This window comes from Camelus dromedarius, chromosome 16 (assembly GCF_036321535.1).
Source record: "Camelus dromedarius isolate mCamDro1 chromosome 16, mCamDro1.pat, whole genome shotgun sequence".
Taxonomy (NCBI): Eukaryota; Metazoa; Chordata; class Mammalia; order Artiodactyla; family Camelidae; genus Camelus; species Camelus dromedarius.
In genome coordinates this window covers 16769441-16789974 of record NC_087451.1, presented here as the reverse complement: position 1 = coordinate 16789974, position 20534 = coordinate 16769441, and the positions used below count along the sequence as shown (strand labels likewise).

General features: G+C 55.7%; 3 protein-coding genes across 3 annotated transcripts in view; 2 read left to right on the top strand and 1 right to left on the bottom strand.

Annotated features, from left to right (window-relative positions):
* LOC116157877 (uncharacterized) overlaps nt 1–20534 on the bottom strand; it is a 696771-nt gene that overhangs the window by 377263 nt on the left and 298974 nt on the right. The window lies entirely within an intron of this gene.
* On the top strand, nt 5483–19109 carry LOC135323167 (smoothelin-like protein 2). Its single transcript, XM_064494916.1, has 9 exons — nt 5483–5526; nt 6868–6898; nt 7170–7329; nt 7506–7915; nt 14398–14488; nt 14818–15060; nt 15733–15808; nt 16755–16937; nt 17963–19109. The coding sequence occupies exons 1-9, from the start codon at nt 5483–5485 to the stop codon at nt 18174–18176; spliced, it is 1452 nt and encodes a 483-aa protein (XP_064350986.1). The 3' UTR covers nt 18177–19109.
* Nucleotides 17675–20534, top strand: part of LOC135323166 (smoothelin-like protein 2) — a 22103-nt gene continuing 19243 nt past the window's right edge. Inside the window, exons 1-2 of the mRNA XM_064494915.1 lie at nt 17675–17865; nt 17963–18085. Coding sequence (XP_064350985.1) covers nt 17675–17865; nt 17963–18085 — 314 coding nt within the window. The remainder of the gene's footprint in view (nt 17866–17962; nt 18086–20534) is intronic.

Sequence of the window (20534 nt, the reverse complement as noted above, 5' to 3'; positions counted from 1 at the left end):
AACGTGGTCTGTTATGCTACCATTTCTATCTTCTGAGATCAAGACCCAGCAGAAACGATGAGCAAGCACCGGCAGGCCCGCTGCTTCCACCTCCTGTCGACCGGGCTCCGCTCACCTGTTAAGGCCTTTGTCCCGTGTTGCTGTTGTCCGGTTCAGGTGAGGCACCTGTCACCGACTGGGGTTCTGCTCACCTGCCGGGCCCATTAAGGAGTCCAGATGAGGTGAGGTCTCATCCAGTCCGAACAGAGTGATCAACCCAGGTCCTGGAAATTGTAACAACCTCCATGGGGTTCGAGTGGCCACCACCGTCACCCTGCCGGGCCCCACGCCCAGAGGCGCCACGTCCTTGCTGAGCCCCTAGAGATGGGGCTTTGGTGGGACTGGCTCGGAGGTGGGGGCGGGGGAGAGGCCCTAGTTTCACTGTTTGAGATCCTGTCAGTGAGAACGCATTAGAAATTGTAAAGCGCTCTTGCTGGACAGGAGAGCTCTCTGTAAGGGCTGGAGCCTGTGAGCACTGCCACCTCTGCCCCAGACCGCTGGGTGCCCACCCCTGCTGCTTCCCAAGCCTCAGTCTTCCCATCTTGTACAATGAGGACAGTGGATAAGGTGAGTGGTTTTCCATCTGTGCTTCCCTAGGACCCGCTGTACATTACATCCCATGAGTTATTTCTTTTATAGCAGGAAATCTGTGCCTCTTAATCCCTTTCACCTGTTTTGTCCGTTCTTCCACTCTCCTCCCCTCTGGCAGTCACCCGTTTGTTCTCTATATCTATGACACTGTTTCTGTTTTGTTTTTTAGATTCCACGTGTAAGTATTTGTCTCCCTCTGTCTGACTTATTTCACTTAGCATAATACCCTCTAGGTCCATCTATGTTGTCACAAGCGGCAAGATTTCACTCTTTTTTTTATGGCTGAATAGGATTCCATTGTGTGTGTGTGTGTGTGTGTGCGTGCGAGCGCGTGCGCTGCATCTTCTCAAACCAATCATCTGTTGATGGGCACTTGGTTTGTGTCAGTGTCTGGGTTATTGTAAATAATGCTGCAGTGAATATAGGGGTGTATATATCTTTTTGAATTACTGTTTTTGTTTTCTTCCGGTAAACACCCAGAAGTGGAATTGCTGGATCATATGGTGGTTCCATTTTTAGGGTTTTTTTGAGGAACCTCTATAGTGGCTACACCATTTTACATTCCCACGAATGGTGCGTGGAAGTTCCCGTTCCTCTCCATCCTTGCCAACACTGGTTGTTTCTTGTCTTTATGATCATAGCCATTGTAACAGGCGTGAGGTGGTATCTCGTTGTGGTTTTGATTTGCATTGTCCTGATGATTAGAGATGTCGAGCATCTTTTCATGTGCCTGTTGGCCATCTGTGTGTCTTCTTTGGGCAAATGTTTATTCAGATCCTCTGTCCATTTTTAAACTGGGTTGTTTACTTTTTTGATACTAAGTTGGATGAGTTCTGTGTATATTTCAGGTACCAACCCCTATTGGCTATGTTGTTTGCAAATATCTTCTCGTCTGACCTGTGTATCTCTAGATCTCTCCTCCTATGAGTAAAAGAAGCCCCTTGTTTGTGAGTGTGAGTTTGATCCAGTACTGCCCACAGGGGACCATCATAAGGAAGCTTGATTTTTGCCTCCCAGTCTTCATTCAGACTTGTTCTGTGGGGGTGGTTCATTATCACCCTTTTGAATTGAATACAGAGACGGGGTTTTTTGGACACTCTTCTTTGGCAAAAAACTTCCTAGGTCACTTCAAGTTCTAAAAGTCTCATTTCAGTAATTGCAATTTTAAAGAATATACAGAATGGTCAAATTAATGGAGATGGAGGATAGAATAGTGCTTGCCAGGGGTGGGGGGCCGGGGCTAATGGGGAGTTATTGTTTGGTGGGCATGGAGTTTCCACTAGGGATGATGAAAATCTTCTAGAAATGGATTTATAACAATGTTATAACGTGTACTTGGTGCCACGGAATTATACATTTAAAAACGGTTAAAATGGTAAATTTTATGTTATGTTTTACCACAATTAAAAATGCAAAAAAGTACAACCCAAAAAATAATTTAAAGTTTATTTGAGGAAAACGTCTCCCTTGTACCTTCCCCATCTGTTTTTTTTTGTTTTGTTTCTTGACTCTGCATATGCTTTTTGTTTATTTATTAACTTAATTGAAGAATAGTTGATTTACAATGTATTGATTTCTGGTGTACAGCATAGTAATTCATATATATATATATATATATACATATATATATATATATATATTCCTTTTCATAATCTTTTTCATTATAGGCTATCACAAGGTAGTCAATATAGTTCCTTGTGCTATACAGTAGGCCCTTGGTGTTTATCTATTTTATATATAGTAGATGGTATCTGCAAATCCAGAACTTCCTTTTATCCCTCCACCCCCACTCCATCTCCCCTGGTCACCATAAGTTTGTTTCCTATGTCTGTGAGTCTCTCTGTTTTGTGAATAAGTTCATTTGTGTCATTTTTTTAGATTCCATGTATAAGCGATATCAGGTGGTATTTTTTTTTTTCTCTTTCTGGCTTCCTTCACTGTAAGTAATGATACATACAGTGTACTGTATGATAATCTCCAGGTCCATCCATGTTGCTGTAAATGGTGTTACTTGGTTTTTTATGGCTGAGTAGTATTCCATTGTATAAATATACCACAACTTCCTTATCCAGTCATCTGTTGATGGACATTTAGGCTGCTTCCATGTCTTGGCTATTGTATATAGTGCTGCTATGAACATTGGGGTGTATGTGTCTTTTCAAATTAGAGGTCCCTCCAGATATATGCCCAGGAGTGGGATTGTTGGATCATAGGGTAAGTCTATTTTTAGTTTTTTAAGGGATCTCCATACCTGATCTATTTTGGATAGGCCGTATGCAACAGGAAAAAGTGTGAGTGAGTGTGTGTGTGTGTGTGTGTGTGTGTGTGTGTGTGTGTGTGTGAGATAAACTCCTATTTCCCCTCCCCTACTGCTCATACACCCTGAGACTCTCTTTCTCACTCACTAGGCTGATTTTCCTTCCTCCAGAGTTGACGCTGGGGAGAAGGGGAGGAAAGGGGCAAGAAAGGTCTTATTCTGACTGGTGCCATGAGCCCTAGTACCACAGCATCTCGCCGGGTCTGGTATGTGTATAAAGCTGACTCCTCACCTAGTGGGGCCCTTTTGTAAGTTCTTCCCAAATCTGCTAGCCCACACCATTATTGGGGTCTCTCACCACAGGTGAGTCCCTTGGTCTGACCTCCCCTACACTCACAGGCAGCCTAGGCTTCAGCTTCCTGCTGCTAAGGCCTCAGCTGCCCTCCAGGTGGCGCCCTTGGCCAGGTTTTATCACGCTCTATGCCGCTTCCTCTGCCACAGCTCATGTCTGGTACACAGCAAACAGTCACACGTCTTTTCCTCCCAACAGATTTTAGGGGAACCAGTTTCCAGTGCAGCAAACTGCCTTCACTTTACTGTCAAGACCAGTGGTAGCCAGCAAGTCTGTCATGCAATCTATTTTTAAAATCAGATTCATTAAGATAAAATTTACATGAAGTAAAATTCACCAATGTTACTATCTACCACCACTTACCAGCACCACAATCAGGATAAAGAACATGTCTGTCGACTAAAATGGTTCGTTGTGTCCTTTGCCTCACCTCTTACCTCTGGCCCTTAGCAACCACCAATCTGATTTCTATCCTGATCCGTTTTCCTTCTCCAAAGGAATCGTGTTTTAAGGATTTACATATTATAAATGGAATCACACAACATACACTCATTCATATCTGATTTCTCTCACTTAGTATAGTCTTTGCGAACCATTCATATCTTTGCTTGTATTACTAATTTTTCTCTTTATCACTGAGTAGTGTTCATTTTATCTAGACACTACAGTTTACTTATTCACCCAATGCTAGAATTAGGTTTCCAAATTTTTATCATTATGAATATAGCTGCTATAAACGTGTATACACGTCTCTGTGTGGATATGTGCTTTTATTCCTCTTAAATAAGTATCGAAGAGTGGAATTTCTGGGTCATATTGTAAGTGTATGGTTAACTTGATTTAAAAAAAAAAACTACCAAATTATTTTCCAGAGTGACTATCATTTTGCATTCCCACCAGCAATGAATTAAAGTTCCAGTTGCTCTATATTCCTGGCAACACATAGTATTGTTGGCTTTTTTTTTTTTTTAATGTAGCCACCCTAGTGTATGTGTATAGTGGTATATTATGTGGGTTTTTTCCCCCCATATGTCTGTACTCTTAACGTTGTGCACATGAAATTATAGTATATGGAGAGGGGCTGGGCTGGGGATGGAGAAGCAGGAGTCATCAGTATGGAGGAGGGGGTGGGTGACACCACCCAGAAAGGGTCTGCGGGTGAAAGGGGTCAGGCCCAGATCAGAGCCCTGGGGACCACGGTTAAAGGGTGAGGGAAAGAACAGCCACTCAGGAAGGTCCCTGGGGAGGAGAAGCTGAGGGGGTGGGAGGGCAGTCAGGACTGGCAGGAGGAGGGATGGTCCTCTGGTGGCAGTGCCGGAGGGCCTGGAGGGGGTTCTGAAGAGTTCTGAGGAGCAGTTCCAGGGAACTGGAGCCTCCAGGCAAACTGGGAGCAGGAGGAGCTGCCCAGACTTGGCTGGATTTGACTGCTGCCCCCAGAGGGGTGCTGGGACTAGAGGCAGGGCCCTGGGTTCTGGTCCTGTCTTTGCGGACCTTACTTGTGGCCTCGGGCCTGTCCCTGTCCCTCCCGGGGCCTCCGTTTCCCCATCTCACCTCCTGGCTTCATGGTTTGGGCCTGGCAAGGATTTGACTGCGTGAGGTGACGGCAGGGGACTCAGGAAGCCTTGTCCCATATTCCACTTCCAGCCCAGCAGCACAGCAGATCAAGGGACCAGCAGGTGGTGGACAGGTCACAGCCAGGGGAAGGGAAGCTGGAAGGGTGGGTGCCAGAGCCCCTGGGACTCAGTGGGAGGTCGGCCTCGATAGCCTGCTGACATGAGGGCTGGTGAATATGGAGGGAGTTCAGCAGGGTCCATCAGCCCTCACCTCCTCCACAGTCTGGTACCTGGCAGGAGCTGGGGGAGGGTTGGAGGAGGGGCCTTGAGGGGATGGCTGAGAGGAGCCCCTGGGGCCTGGGGCAAGCTGCAGCCTCCCCCCAGGTGGCGTGGAGCCAGCTCTTGGGTAGCACTGGTCGTCGATCACACCCTCCCCACCTCAGCATCACCCCCTCTGCCCTCCCTCCTTCTCTCCCTGCCCCTCTGCCCCTCTTCCTCCCACTCCTGGTTCATCTCTCCTCTCCTAGGCTCATCTCCAGCTACTGACTCAGTGGTCTGACTGTCAGCAGTCAGAGAAGCCAAGGGGGATGGTATGATTCTGGTACTGTCTGCCCAAAACCCACTGCAAGCCCCATCTCTGCCCTTGCCAGTCACAGATGGAGCCCTGCCCAGCCCCTCCCAGATGTCGTCATGGTACATCAGGAGAGACCAGATAACCTGCCTGAGGTGGGAGAGTGTGGGTGGATCCTGGGCAGCTAGTCTCTAGGATCTATCAACCGTTAGGGTTCCCACCCTAGAGACACACCAGCCTTCCTTCTCCGGGAAGCTGGGAGAGAAGGCCAGACACCTGCCTGCCCCCACTCCCCTCTATGCTGCTGGACCAGGCACAGGCCCAGGTGCACATCGGCCATGGGGCCAGGGACCAGGCTGTTCAGTCCCTCCCAAACTTCCCCACCTGGCCATTCCTCAGGTTCTGCAAAGGAAGTGGCTGGGCTTTCCTGGCAGAGACCAGGGTCTCCGAACTCCAGGCTCCCGTGCTCAGACCTGGAGGGGCTGAGTGCTACTTGGGGCAGAAGCTGTAGCAGAAGCCTCTCTCCTAGTCTCTATCAAAGATTCCACCCAGAGAAAGAATGCAGGGAGCAGTCTGGCTCACCGTGTGCAGAGAGCTACTTACAAAACACACACACACACACACACACACACACACACACACACACACACACACACCCCATGCACGCCTTTTGGCATTTGACTTTCTCATGAAATAATTGCTGGAAGGCTCCTTGGATTAGGTAACCCAGAGTTCCTTCCTGTCCCTGTGGAGCAGGGAGAGAGGGGGGATTGGCGTTCAGCATCTGTTAGGTAGATCCAGCTCCTCTGGGGTAGAGCAGGCCAGTCCAGGAGGTCTGTGGCTGCAAACATCTTGGGAAGCCTAGTGTGACAGAAACAAGTCTTTCAGGCCTCTCGTTCCCCTGCCACCAGGCTGTGCCTGCCCAGCCACTAGCCCTCCTTCAAGTGGGCCAGGCCTGGGAAGGAGAAGGCTAATCAGGAAAGGCTTTTTGCACAAAGAAGGAGGAGATGCTCCCATTTTTTATTTCAAATCAACTTTACAATGTAAGTGAGGTCAGACAGCACCTTTGCCCATCGTTCTGTCATTCCGAAGCAAAAGCTATTTTCACTCCTCCCTTTCTCGTGATGTATGGAGGTTGGGGGGTATGGAAGGGAGGAATATCTGGGTTCCAGCATGAAAGGGGTGTTGAGAGGGAATCGAGGTGGGAGCCCTGGCCTGTGGTTACAGGCCAGGGACGGAGACTCTGATGGAGGGAGAGAGGTGATTAGTCCCATGGTCTCTGACCCAAGAATTTGGAGATTCGGTCCTAAGCACACCTTCTCTTCTCTGTCTGACCTCAGTCACTTGTGGATGCCCCAACAGGGGCCACTCAGTGAGCTCGGAGCCCCGTGACCACTGGCAGGAAGGACACAGGAATCTTGTTACACAGAGTGGGGCTGGGAGGGGAGAGTGCATAATTGCAGAGACAAGGAGAGACTTCACCACCTGTCTCCCTCTCCCTTAGGTACAAGAAATTCCAGGCCAAGATGCCACACGTAAGTATGTGCTTGTGAGGGCCGTGTCCACGGCTTAGAGCGGGCAGTCATGTGCACAGGGTGACAGTTCTGGGGGTTACTGCTGCCGCTCTCAGGTCCCCCAGAGCAGTGGGGGATCCCTACCGCCAGTAGTTCCTGGGCCCTGAGCGTCAGAGCCCCGTGGGAACGCATAACCCACGTCCGCTGTCTCCTAAATCAAGTCCACTTGGGGGTCGAGGCCTTCCTCTGATGGCCCGCAGTCCCTCCCACATGTCGCACACTGCTTCTCCAGGGTCAAGGGGGTCTCCGCCTCGGCCCTCCCCCTGAGCTCCGCACCGAGGGAGACGAGAGGCTGGGCGAGCTCTTCTCCTCCGGCGCCACTGACGACACTCCTCCTCGCCGCATCGCGTGGGTCACAGGGGCTGGGGTTGGGGGTGACCCCGAGCCGCCAGGCCCCGCCCCCAGGCCCCGCCCCCAAGCGGAGCCCATTCCCGGGGCTCGCCGGGCTCGCCCCGGCCTCTGCCCGCCCCTCCCACCGCCCCTCCGGCGAACCCAACCATGGGAGGCCAGTCGCGGTTCGGAGCTGCAGAGCTCGGCTGCTCACTGGGCCAGACCCGCTCTCCTTGAGACCCGCCCGCCGGCTCGGCCGTGGAGCCGGCCCCCGACCCCGAGGAGGCGCGCACGGTGCGCGAGGCGCTGGGCCGCTACGAGGCGGCGCTAGAGGGCGCGGTTCGCGCGCTGCACGAGGACATGCAGGGGCTGCAGCGCGGCATGGAGCAGCGCGTGGCCGAGGCGCTGCGCCTGGCCGGGCCGCTGGCGCGCACGGTGGCCGAGCTGCAGCGCGACAACCAGCGGCTGCAGACGCAACTCGAGCGCTTGACGCGCCAGGTGGAGGCGCTGGGCTTGGCGACCGGGCTGACCCCCGCGCCCGGCACGCCGAGCCCTCCGCCCGCCCACGGCGTCCCAGACCGTGCGCCCCGCCTGGGCACCGCGCGCTTCGCCAGCCACGCCACCTTCTCGCTGTCCGGCCGCGGCCAGGTGAGCCTCGGGGAGCGCGGGCGTCTGTGCTCAGGCGCCGGGGAAGGGGGACTCCGCGACCCCCGCCGCCGCTAGGTCCGGAGTGCGTGCCGGTGCCGGGGCTGTCCCGCCACCCGCCGCTGCGACTCGGTTGTGGGGGTCCGGCCATCATTCGGAGAAACCGGCTTAGCCTGCCCTCTGCACCTGTCTCGGGCCCCTCCCTTCTTTGCAGGCGTGCCCTGTTCTGTTCCCCTCTCTCCACTGTGCCTTGGCACTAAGGGCTTGGGCGCTGAAGTGCTGCCCCTCTCTGTTCGACACTGCCCGGGCCTGTGTCTTGGAATGGTCGGCAACCCTTCACCCCCCCCCCCCTCCATTCACGCGCTCCCCGCGTTGCCGCTTCACTGAACTCTGACGGCTTGAGTTATTGATTAACCTGGATTGAGAACTCAAGCCCTTCTGTGTGTTGAGCGGAGGAGAATGCAGTCTGTTGGGGTGCAGCCGGGCATTTGGAAACTTGCAGGGGTAAATCCTTACCGTGAAAGAAGAGACAGGGGAACCAGGGGGAAAGAGCCGTGGGCAGTCTAGATTTCTGGGGTCAGTGACCGGCCAGAGGCCCACACCGCGTGGGGGTGGGGCAGAGGCCGGTGTGGACCAGTCACTCCCCTGAGCGTGGGGCCTCCTGGAGTGGCAGGTTAGAATGTTCCCATGGTGTGTGCAGTGGCCCTTAGGTGGGATTTTCCACCCTGCCCAGGCATGTGCCCTGGGCTTGGGTTTCCAGGGTCTGGGTAGCCTGCACCTGCTGTCCCTCCTTGGTTCAATCCATCACACACGCAGAGTCCTTGTGTAGGCTGGGCTGCACCTCAAGGGACCAGGAGGAGGGGGATCAGATTAGCCCTTGCCCCTGGATGTCCCAGCCTGGGTGGGAGATGGCCCAGACCAAGCCGTAGCAGCAGTGCAGGCAGCCGGACAGCAGTCCCGTCCTAGTGGGCGTCTCAGGCCGGCTTTGTGCTGGAGGTTTAGGATCTGCTGCTGCTAGTGCAGGGGCGGGTGTAGGGGGCTGTGCCTAGAGCCTCTAAGGGCCTGAAAGGACTCACTGACCAGAGGGACCCTGGTGGGTATGAGAGTGGAAGAGCGAGTTGTAAAGGCCCCCGGATGCTGGGCCAGGGAGTTGGGCTTTGCTTTGGGGTGGAGGTCTCATCTGCATGTGGAGGCAGCTGTCCAAGTTTTAGAAAACTACTCTTGGAGTCACACATGAATACGTATACGTACACGAATCCACGCGTTCGTGTGAGAGATGTGTCTTCAGTCGTCTAACAGTTTTTCAGTGGGAATTGGCCAATGTGGGGTAAGCTAGTTCTCTGGGTTATGGGGATAGTGGGGCACTGGGCAGGGGACAGACAGGGTCCTCCTTGTATCCGACAAGCGCCCTCAAGGATGGATGGCAGGTTGGAGGGTGGCTGGAGATAGGGGGACTTAGTTGTGATGGTCCAAGAAGAGAGGACGGCCATAGCAGGAGCAGCGCTGGGGAGCGGGAGAGCTGGGGTGCCTTGGACGGAGATCTCCAAGGGGGAATCATCAGGGTGAGATGGTCTTTGGATATGAGCAGGGGGGCAGAGAGCGAAGCCCTGCCGGGGGACTACTGGGGCACCGATCTGGTGGAGATGCCAGTTTCCATCTGTTTTGTGCTGAGGGTGTGGGGCTGTGGGACATCCAGGTGAAGCTGTCCTGGAGCAGATGGAGTCACAGATCTGGTGGGCTGAGAGTAGCCGACGCCAGAGGTTAGGGAGATATCAGGCCAGAGCTGGTGGTTGAAGCAAGATCAGGTGAGGCCTTCCGGGCAGCTGTGCAGGAGACGGTGAGTCAGGAGCCCTGGGCAGAGGCTGAGGAGCTGTCAGGGAGCTCAGAGGCTCTGGAAAGCCCATTCTTAGACATCGAGAGAGGGGACCCCTTCAGGAAGAAGAGATTGGGGGTCAGCGGGAATGCTGCAGCCCGCTGGAGGTTGAGGAGGAAGACACGGCTGGGGAGTAGGTTCTGGATTTCAGAAGGCCTGGGAGGAGGAGGGACAGCAGGCGTAGTTGAGCACTGCGGGTGGAGGACGCTCAAGGTGTCCAGTGGGGTCGGACGGACACTCTGCAGCCCCTGAGCACCAGCTCCCTGGGCCTGAGGCCGCTTCCCCCGCCCGACCAGAGGCACTGCTCCCCACTTCTCTTGCAGCCCACCTCTCAGGGGTGCGGGCACGGGCTCGCAGCCAGTTTCTGGCAGTGAGGGGTGCTGCACAGAGTTATCCACATGTTCTTGCTCGTGGGCTGTGCCTGGCAGCTTGTGATCGGACACTGGATTGTGAACAAGGAATCGGGGCTCCGGGGCAAGACTGGACAGTCACAGCTGGGTGCCGGGGCTGTCTGACCTCTCATACGCCTGTGTCTGTGCCCCCAGGGGGTCTGGGTGTGAGGGTCTCATCCACACACGAGAGCCAGTGCTGGTGGTCGTCAGGCATTGCGGGGGCTGGTGTTACACTGCCCCTCTGTAACCAGCAATGAGACTTAGAGACCCTTTGCTGAGACCCTTTTGTTTCCTTCTGATTCAAACGGGACTGCCGGGTTTGGAGGTGGGGCATAGTCAACCTATGTGTATGCCTTGGGGTCAATGCAGAATGAGTTGATCTAGTAATCTGCTTCTGTGTGGGCAGACCTTGAGCTTGCTAGGCAGTGACTAGCAAGGGAGGCTCCGGGAGGAGCGAGAGGGTGGGAGAAATCAGGGAGGACTCCCTGTAGGAGGCCTGAGACCCTGGAGCAAACAGGAACTGCTTTTGTTGCATTTTCTGTGAGGCCTTGGGGACATCTCTCAGTTGGACCTCAGTTTCCTCGTCTCTAAGGGGGACTGGCCCTGCCCTGCTTTGCCCCTTGTGCTGCGCGGGCTGGGTGGCTATAACGGTGACATCAGCCATGTCGGCTTGTAAGCGTGTCCACGGAGCCACAGCGGGGGTCTGGCTAGTGGAGGGAGCTGGCTGGGGACCTTCAGTGGATGGTAGCAGCCTGAGGCCAGGCCTGGAAATGTCCCTCGGCTGAGCAGGAGCCACCAGGTCCCCATGTCAGAGTCAGTGGAGCCTCTCAGGAGTGACTGGCAGAAGCAGCGTCGAGGTCTGACCGTGAAAGAAACCAGACTTGCCTTATCTGCCTTCCTTTCCCAGACACACTGTGTGATAAGAGTGCTAAATGCTTTGGGGAGAAGTTTGAAATGAGTCCTTAAAACCATGGTGTGAGCCGGGAGGAGGCAGAGGGTGGAGGAGGCAGAGGGTGGGGCAGCCGAGGTTGGGGCTCAGGCTGGGGCTCAGGCTGGGGACTCTGTCCGCACACACGTCGGGGGCTGTGCTGGGCACACAGACGCTCCCCTGTCCATGCACGAGCCCGCGTGGGGTCTGGCAGCACCAGGGATGCCCAAACTAAGATTCCTGCCCTCACAGCAGTGTATGCAAACTTCCCCAGGGAGAGGGTCACTGAACTCGGACTTACCCATCCCCAGTCTCTCTTCCTGACATTCCCAGGCTTGGGCTCCCTCCTGGAAGCCTCCCCCTTCTTAAAACAAAGCCCAGATCTTGGAGGTGCTCGAGCCAGCTCCCCAGGACCCATCCCGTCCTCTGGGCTCTCCAGTGATTTTATCTTGGCCCCAGCACACAGAGGTCCCCTCCCCTGGTTCCCTTCCCTGTGGCTGAAGGGAAGGAAGGAGCTGGGGGCCCTGTGGGTGGGCTTGGGGACCGCGGCCCAGCCCAGCTCTGTGGTTTGAGGCTCAGGTCGCGCTGGGGTGGTTACCCCACTCTCCCCACCCCACTCCCTCGGCCTCACAACTTTGTCTTGAGTTGTCCTTTCTGCTCTTGGAAGGCATGAGTGCTTTGTGGACAGAGAAACCCCAACCTGACTCTGCTGCTGCCTTTAGTCATGGCGTAAGTTTAGTGGTGACCCCCAGGCTTGTGTGGTGGGATGGAGGGTGGTCTCTGAACAGCCCTTTGGTCTGAGGCGTGGTTCGAGCCCGTTCCTTAGGTGAGCAGGAGTTCCAGTCCCGGAGTGGGGGAGGTGGGAGGAGGGGCAGGGGGAACCTGGGACTCCAGCCTCCCAGCATGACTCAGCCCCCATCCTCTTTCCCTCCTGCTTTGCTGGAGACCCCTTGGCAGGAATCCACCTGGTCCAGAACCTACTTCCTGTCTGATTGTGGCTTCTGGTCCCCTGGGGCATCCTGGGAGGTGAGGGGCCTGCAACGTGCATGGGCAGGCGTCCCCCAGAGAGACCCACATTCCTGGGAAAATGGTTTCACCATCAGCCCATCTCTCCAGGCCCCTGTGTAGACCTGTGGAACCTGTCGGACCAGAGTATGGGGGGGTGGAGGGGGACACGGCCCCCAGAGCTGAGAGCCTGGTGACAGGTGGGGTCCGGGATTCAGGATAGGCTGGCTGTTTCTCCTCCTTCTGCTGAGCTGGCTTCAGGTTAGGCTCGTTGTGGCTCTAGGGGTGCCCTCCACACTCTGAGGCACAAGGAGATGGCCGCCCTCAACTTCTCCACTGTTCCTGCCAGTGAGCCTAGCCCTTCCTGCTCCGTCCTTCTGAATTGGAAGTTGAATGGTCACCTCCTCTCCAAGCCCAGTCTCTCCCCGGGCTCAAGTCCCGTCCTCTCCTTTCTCCCCAGGGTCCCAACCTCTCCGAGTGTCCCTCCCCCTGCTGGAGCCTTTCTCTCAGCCTGTAAACGTTGTCCTACCTCTTCCATCAGGGAGAGTCCCTCAGACCTCTTCCCCGCGCCTCATGGCTGCAGTTCCCACCAACCCCACCCCCCCAGGTCACGTCAGCCAGGCCCAAAGCCCCTGCCTAGAAGAGGTGTGATGTCTCCCCCTCCTCCACATTCACTTACTCCCTGCAAACCTTGGAATCCCTTTTGCCCTCCACTCCTTCACTGCCCCATCTCTCCTCCCTGGGTCCCTACCCAGGAGTAGGGAGGTACCTGGCCATCTGGTCACCCCCTTCCATGCCACTGTCTCACTGGCTTCTGAAGGATGTTCCTAAAACCCAGAACTGATGACCTTCAGTTCCTTCTTGTCCAAGGAGTCATGTCCGAGTTCTCCCGGCTGGCACCTTGGACTGTGTACTGCTTCTCTAGCCACTGGATCTGAATGCTTTGTGCCTTGATGTCTCTGGCAGACACTAGTCTCTCTGCGGGGCATGGCTTCCACTCCTGGTCTGCCTGGCTCACTCCAGGCTGGCTCAGCCCCGCTGCTTCTGGGAGGCTCTCTCTGACCCCCTGGGCTGGGTGAAGTCTGTCTCAGGCGTGCGCCCTCATGCTAGCCTTTCGCCGCCTGCTCAAGGTGCTGGCTCCCCCGCCAGACTGATTCCCCCATGGATGGGTAGGGTGGCATGGATGAGCCGTCGGGGGCCAGGGATGGGCTTTTGTCATTTGGGAACCTAGCAGACAAGGGGACCCATCTGGAGATGTGCGGCCATCTAAGGAGAGGTATGGCCAACCTCTCAAGCCACCCGTTGTGGGCTCTTGGTAGAGCCCCTTATAGGCGTCTGCCCGTGTACCCCTCTTGCCAGGCCGACCCACCAGCCTCACAGATGCTCTGAGCCCTCCACCCTCCTTCACTGTGAGAAAGGCAGGGCCAAGGTTGAGGATAATGTCCCTCCTGGCCTCATCTCAGCTGCTGCTCACTGTGTAACCTTGGACAGCACACATCCCCTTTCTGAGCCCTCGGGTCCCATCTGTAAAATGGGTGTGGTAGCACCTACCTGGGAGGACAGAGCATGTTGGTTTAAGTGGCATGGCCAGAAAAGGGGTTGAAGTGGTAGATGCTTTTTTAGCCTACTCCCTTATCTCAAACAGGGAAACTGAGACCCAGGAGGGGCCGGCAGCACAGCCTGGATGGCGGGTTCCCCTGCTGGCCCTTGGTCTGGGCTCTCTCTCTGCATGACACTCCCCACCGCTGCAGCCCAGAGGGGATGGAGGGGCCTCAAGGAGCCAGTCAGGCCCCAGTACTCTGGACATCCAGGCAAATCTTGTGACCCTGCATCCAATGGTAAGGCTTCACCATTGGGCTGGCTCCAAGGCCCATTGTTGGCCCAGAAAGACCGTGTGTCGCTGGGTTAGGCTGCTCCCACACAGGCAGCCCCTGGCACGAGCAGGGGCCAGGCTCTCCCAGCCCCCGTCACCCGGTCCAGCCTTGGGGACGGGTAGGGCCACCTTGAACAGTCCTTTGGAACTCTGTCTTGACTTTTGTCCCTAGCATCTTGGGGGTCTGGAATGTGTCCAGTGGAGCCATTTGCCTCCAGGATCTCGGGGGCTCAACTGCTGGGGCTGAGTCCCCCTAGCCTCCTGGGTGACCCTGGCCCATCACCATACCTCCTGGGGTCTGTCTCTCTCAGAAGCATTTGCCCTGCTCGAACCAGGGGGAGCTTTGGGAAGTGATTTCGGGGTGGGCAGCTGGCCCCGGCTGACTGGGCCTCCGCGGTGTTTGTCTCTCTGTAGAGTGTGGATCACCATGACGAAGCCAGCGAGGCGGAGATGAGGAGAACCTCAAACTCGTACATCGTGGAGAACGGGCACCAGCCTGGGGCAGGTGGGGGCTGATGGCCCAGGAGGGCTGGCTGGAGGAATACCCGCAGGGACTGGGGAATTGTCCAAGCACTGAGCAGGGTAGAGAGTGGACTGACAGGCAACTATTTCTTGAACTCTCTATTAGGGAATGTTGGAGCAGGCATCACCTCTGGTTGGAGCAGTGAGACTTCCCCAGTAGGGGGAGATCAGGGAGGCAGGAGTGATCAGGGAGGCCTTCCTGGAGGAGGTGAGAGGAGAGTTCACAGAGGCTGGAGTCCTCCTGGGTGGTTCTGAGGCCCCTGTCAATGCCATGGCTGAAACCCCCCGACCCCTGCTGGTCACCTGTTTCAGGTCCGGGTGATGGGCCCCCCGAAGCCGCCCAAACCATCCCAACACCAGAGCCCCTCAAGCCTCGACCTGTGAGCCTCTCTTTGCGGCAGCCTCACCAGCCAGTCACGGCCATCACACGAGTCTCCGAGAAGTTCTCTGGGGAGACCTCAGCCACAACTCTCTCGCCCATGTCTGCTGCCATCCTGGGGGGCCTCAGCTCAAGCCTCAGCGAGGCCAGCACATCCTGGACTCCCAGTCCCAGTGGTAGGAGCAGGAGACCATGACCTCAAAATGGGAGGGAGGTCAGGGGCTGGGGGTGGTTTGCAGGAGACTCAGAAATCCTGGGGCCGGGCCCTACCCACTGTGCTTGTCACTGCCACCCCCGTCCCCAGCTCGCCTGCTCCATCAGATGGGGCCCATCTTTCCCGGCTCCTCTCCCAGAGCTGCTGTGAAGTAGCCTCATCCTGCGGGGTACGACCATGGCTTTTACTGCAGATCAAGGCTGTGGTTAGAAGGTGGCCGCCTGCCCTGCACACTTTGTGTGTAACAAACCTGGCATGGTCCCCCTGGGGCTGTCTTGGACCTGTGATCAGGCCCCAGGGTGTGTCCTGGGGTCGGGCTTTGTGGATTTCCAGAATGAGGGCTTGGTAACATGGTATCTACTGGATATGCAGCACAGGAGGCCCTGGGCTCTGTGCTCTCAAATGCAGTGAGGAGTACTGTAAAGGACCTCTTTTATGTCATTGCTCTATGTTCCAGCATCCTTTCTCCTCAACTGTTGGCCCAGGCAGGGTCAGCTTAGCCCAGAGGTCCTGCCAGTGCCCAGAGTGATGCTGGGTGACTAGCTCAGGGTGGGGTCAAAGGATGGGAGGCAGGCAGTGGTGGCCCTCCCCAAGGCCAGGGTTTGTTATTTCTCTCCCTCCCTTTGTCCCGCAGAGAAGAACTCTTCCCTCCCACGGTCTTTGTCCAGCTCTGGCTATGGGGGGGTGACGGCCAGCAGGAACAATAACAGGCGAGTCAGGGCCCCTGTTCCCGGTGGCAGGGTCGTCACTCCCCAGGAAGTGTCTGGCCTTGGCCTTGGACCCAGGCTACCCAGGCCCCTGCACGGAGCTCCCAGTGCCAACCCCAGGAGGAGGCACCTTCCTTGGCTTGGTGCCTCTGGAGAACTAAGGCAGCAGTGTCGCAGGGTGGGGTTTGAGAGGAGAAATGAGGCAGCGAAGCTTGGTAGAGAGTTTTGTTTGGAGCAATACGGCGGAGGGCTGGTTTCTTTAAGGATCCTTCAAAGCAAGTCTGTCCAAAGATTGGAGAGAGTTTCTCAGTCCCCACAGGATGGATCTTCAGCCATCCTGGCTAGGCTCCCTCTGAGCTGGGGGCTTCCTGCTTGTGGACTGAGGAGTTACCTGGAGAGGCCCTTACCCTGGGGGAGGTCTGTGGGGGCTTCCCTGTGTTACAGGCTGCCTCCTGGCCTCCGGTTGTCCCCATGCGCTGCCCCCAGGCCCTGTGGACTGTGATCGGAGCTGGGTGTTGGGTGGGGGCTGGCTTGGCTTTTTTCTCCCCCTCTTAATAATAAAAGGAGAATTGTGACTTTCTGACAAACTGTTTTAGGGGGGAAACAGAGGGGATCTTATTTAGTGGTGGCGAGGAGGGGGCCTGATCCTGGTGGGGCTGGTTCTGGGTGCTTGTCCTGCCAGGAGGACGCCCCCGCCCACCCCAGGCATTGACACCTGCCGAGGGGCGATTATGTGCAGAGAGGGGGCCCACTGCTGGCTAGGCCGGCCTCAGACAGCAGCTCAGTTCCAAAAACCTGCGGAACCGGTTGGGGGCTGGAACAGGGGTGCTTCCTCTCTGCCTGTAGCCCCGCCGCTGCCTCATTTCACATTCAGTGGGGTGGAGGCCCGGGGCCTGTGCGAGCTAGTGATGGCCAGATCTGTGCTCCTGACTCGGTGGTCTCTCCTCAGCCCACCTCGGGTGACGCCACCCCAGTCGCCCCCCTCCACACAGCCGCCAGCCACGACTCAGGCCCATCGGCAGGGGGAGCGTCGCCGGGAGCTGGTGCGGTCGCAGACGCTGCCCCGCACCTCGGGGGCACAGGCCCGGAAGGCATTGTTTGAGAAATGGGAGCAGGACACAGGAGCCGGCAAGTATGGATGCTCTTAGCACCCTCCCAGACCAGTCTGGGCCCCCAAAGAAAGCCTGAGCCCACACTGGGGTCAGGCAGGCAGGCAGAGCAAAGCTGGCCCTGTCCTGTTCCCCCGAGGGCAGTTCCCCAAGATGTGACCTCTCAGGCAAGACATAGGTCAGGGCTGGCTACAGGGCCGGCTGAGGGGCAGGTGGCTCCAGTTTTGGGAAGGGAGGCTGTGATGAGACCCCAGCCCCTCTCCCACATTCCAAGAGGGAACTCCAGGCACCCTCACACCCACATCCCTCATCCAACTGGACAGGTTAGTTTCCAGGCATGACTGGGGAGACCAGAGGGCAGTCACTGGGATTCCCAGCAGAAGCTGGAGGTGACACAGTGAGACCCCAGTACCACTGGCTCCCTGTCACACTACACCGCCCGCCCCATTAGAAACAGGGCCACCTTTGCATGTTTATCCAGCCCTCCTGTCAGTGAGTGGTATTGATTCCTGTTACATTTAGGGTTGGCCCAGGCCTATGAGACAATGACCCCCCAGTCCTGGCTCCCAAGGCTCTGACTCTGGTGAGGGGGACAGACACAGGAACTGTCCCACTGACCCAGACAACCTGATCTTGGCCGATAAAGAGTGTCTTTGGGGCCTAGAATAGGAAACCATGAGGGAGGGCGGCCTCGGAAGGAGCTCAGAGGAAGGGTGGGATGGAGGAGGCAAGGAGGGTTTTCCAAGCAGAGGGCAGGGGCATGGGCCATGTGGGCTCAGGTCCTCTGCCGCAGGATCGCCAGTGTGGGAAGTACACAGGGGGCCTGGAGGCTGGAAGGGGGCTGGTCCTGCCGGACCCCATCAGTGGACGCAGTGCAGCTGGGACACGGGGCGCACGCCTGGACGTGGGCGTGGGGCTGGGAGGTTGCCTGCCGACAGAGCATCTCCCTGGGTGAGCAGAGCTGGTGGGGCACATTCCCGGAGCAGATGGCAGCTGAGAGGCAGCCCCCTGGCCCCCAGCCCCCAGCAGGCCTGCCCTCTCTCCGCAGGGGGAAGGGCGAGACCCGGGCAAAGCTGAAGCGCTCACAGAGCTTCGGAGTGGCCAGCGCCAGCAGCATCAAGCAGATTCTGCTCGAGTGGTGTCGCAGCAAGACCATCGGCTACCAGGCGAGGCAGGCTGGCCCGGCTGCTGGGCCCCGTCCAGAGGCTGCAGTGGACATCACCCGCCTACCCTGCTCTTGTTCCCTGAGCCATCTGGGGTGATTACTCTTTTTCTCATTTGCTCTTGCTTTTTGACCCTCGCTCAGCCACGGAGCTGAAAGCCCAAAGCTGCTCGGAGCAGGGTCTTTTTAGAGGACCCTGACTCCTCCTAACCTCGCTCCTGAAAAGGAGTTAACTAACTAGCCGGGGAGCAAGCAGAGCCGTGTTTTCCACTGACTGACACTGTCAGTTCAGAAATGCTCCCTATCCTGGCTGACCTTCGTGTCAGAGCCTCGTGACACAGACCTTGGCCAGGCCTGATCTCAGATGAATGAACCTGCCAGCAAGCCCTCATGTGAAGCAGGGAAATCCTGCTCGGAGCCGGACTCCCTCCCAGGGAAGGAGATCAGCCCAGAATTCATCTGTGCTGTGGACTCAGCAATCCCGCACCTGCTTTTCTGGCGTCTCTTCTATTTATTCCCCATCCAGGCAGCGTGGTGCCCAGCCCGGGGCGAACGCCCAGTCCTCACGTGGGGCCGAACAAGTGGCCGGTGCATTCATATTCACCAAGACTTTGTAACGTCATGGGGAGATGTTCCTAATGCCATGCGAAGTGAAAAAAGCAGGACACAAAACTGTATTTAGTGTGACGTCACTCGTGTAAAACACATATAAAATGTTTTTTTTTTTTTTTAAGCATAGAACAGATACAGCAAAAATGTTAAGTTATCTCTGAGTGGTGGGATTATGGGTGATTTTTATTTTCCTTCTTATGCTTTCTCCTATTTTTCAAATTTTCTACAATGACCATGTCATTTTGAAAGTCATGGGGAAATCTAGTGTGTTTTAAATAAGGAGTAATGGTAAGGCCCACGCCAGAGAGATGTATTGCTTCTGGTCTTTCGAGTTTTGTGCACATAGCTGTATATAGGGTTTTTTTTTTCTTCAATAGGTACGAATTAATAAAGTCTCAGAATACTTTTGACAAGCATCTCATTTCAGACTTTTGTCTCATCTTTGGTATGTGGTGTCCATATTTATGCTTAGCTTTTCAGGTCTTTGTTAAAGTTCATGTGTATCTGGTGCTTTTCCGTGTCCACAGCTTTTCCACAGTCACGGTCTCACCTGAATGTCCCTACAGTGCGTGGCTATGGTTCCTGTTTCCTGAACATTCAGAGAAGACCGACACTGGCGAGGGGAGTGGCGTTCCCATCTGAGGGGAGCTCCCAGGTCTCATGGGAGAAGACCTTGAAGAGACTTAATATGCTGAACCAGGAGGAGTTCTTGGGAACCATCCAGTGCCCGTGGGCCAGAGAGGAGGCAGCTTGCTCGAGGGGAGAGGGAAGCTTCAGCTGGAATTCAGACCACCTGGGAGACTGACTGACTGACTGACTGGTATAATACTTTGCTCATAGTGTGAACCAGTTCTGGTTAGTTTCCGCTCATCCCCAAACACAGAATCTACGTGTAGAGGACTCTTTTGTGGAAAACATGTTAACACAAGTAACATTTTTATGAGCCTGTTTTCCATAAAAGAGTGGTTTCGTTTTACAGTCTTGCCAATCCCTTGCCTGTCCGGCTTAATAGCAGACGGCTGGGTTCTCACCCCTGCTTCTGCAGCCTGTGGTAACGTCACACCTGGTGGGGCCTCCGGAAAACTCCAGAAAGAATGAGAGTCAGAAAGGCACATCCTGTCTTGCTGTTAGTGGATCCCCTGAATAAAGGTCTCAAGGACCCTTGAAGATTCCGCGGACCACGCAGAGAACTACGGCACAGACTCCCCTGCTCCCGGAGGAATCAAAACAGGATCAAGACTGCGAGCGTCCTGGGGGGAAATGCAGAACACACTAGGTTTCCGAACCCACGGATTTTTAACAGGTGTTCACTTTTTAAATTACTGCAGTCAGAGGCACAGCGGCAGGTGGAGACACAGCCCTGTGGCCTCGCTGTGTGACAGCTTGTCCACGCCCGCCCACCTCCCGCAGCCCGGGGCAAGATGCCTCCCACCCGCCTCACCCGGGGGAGGGTCCGCGAAGAGCACCCAGGTTTTTGCAGAAACACCCAGGAGAGCCTGGCATGTCCTGTCTGGTGTTTATGACCAGGAAACACATTCTGACTCCCCAGGGCCGCCTTGAGCTGTAGGCCACCAAATGACTGGGGCCAATTCCTCTGAATTTCCCAGCGCAGGAGGAAAGTAGGGCTGTGATCAAACCAAAGTGTAAACCGTTACCCCAGGCAAATTGACAATAAAAAGGCAGTTTTTTGGTTTTGAAAAGTCATTTCCAAAAGACACTTCTTTTCTATGATTCTTTAAAAAAAAAAAGCAAATGGCCATTTACACAAAGTGCAATTTTCTACCTCGACTTCATCCTACGTAGGCAGCTTCTTTACACCTAGAAGGCCTCGATGTAGCAAGTTTTC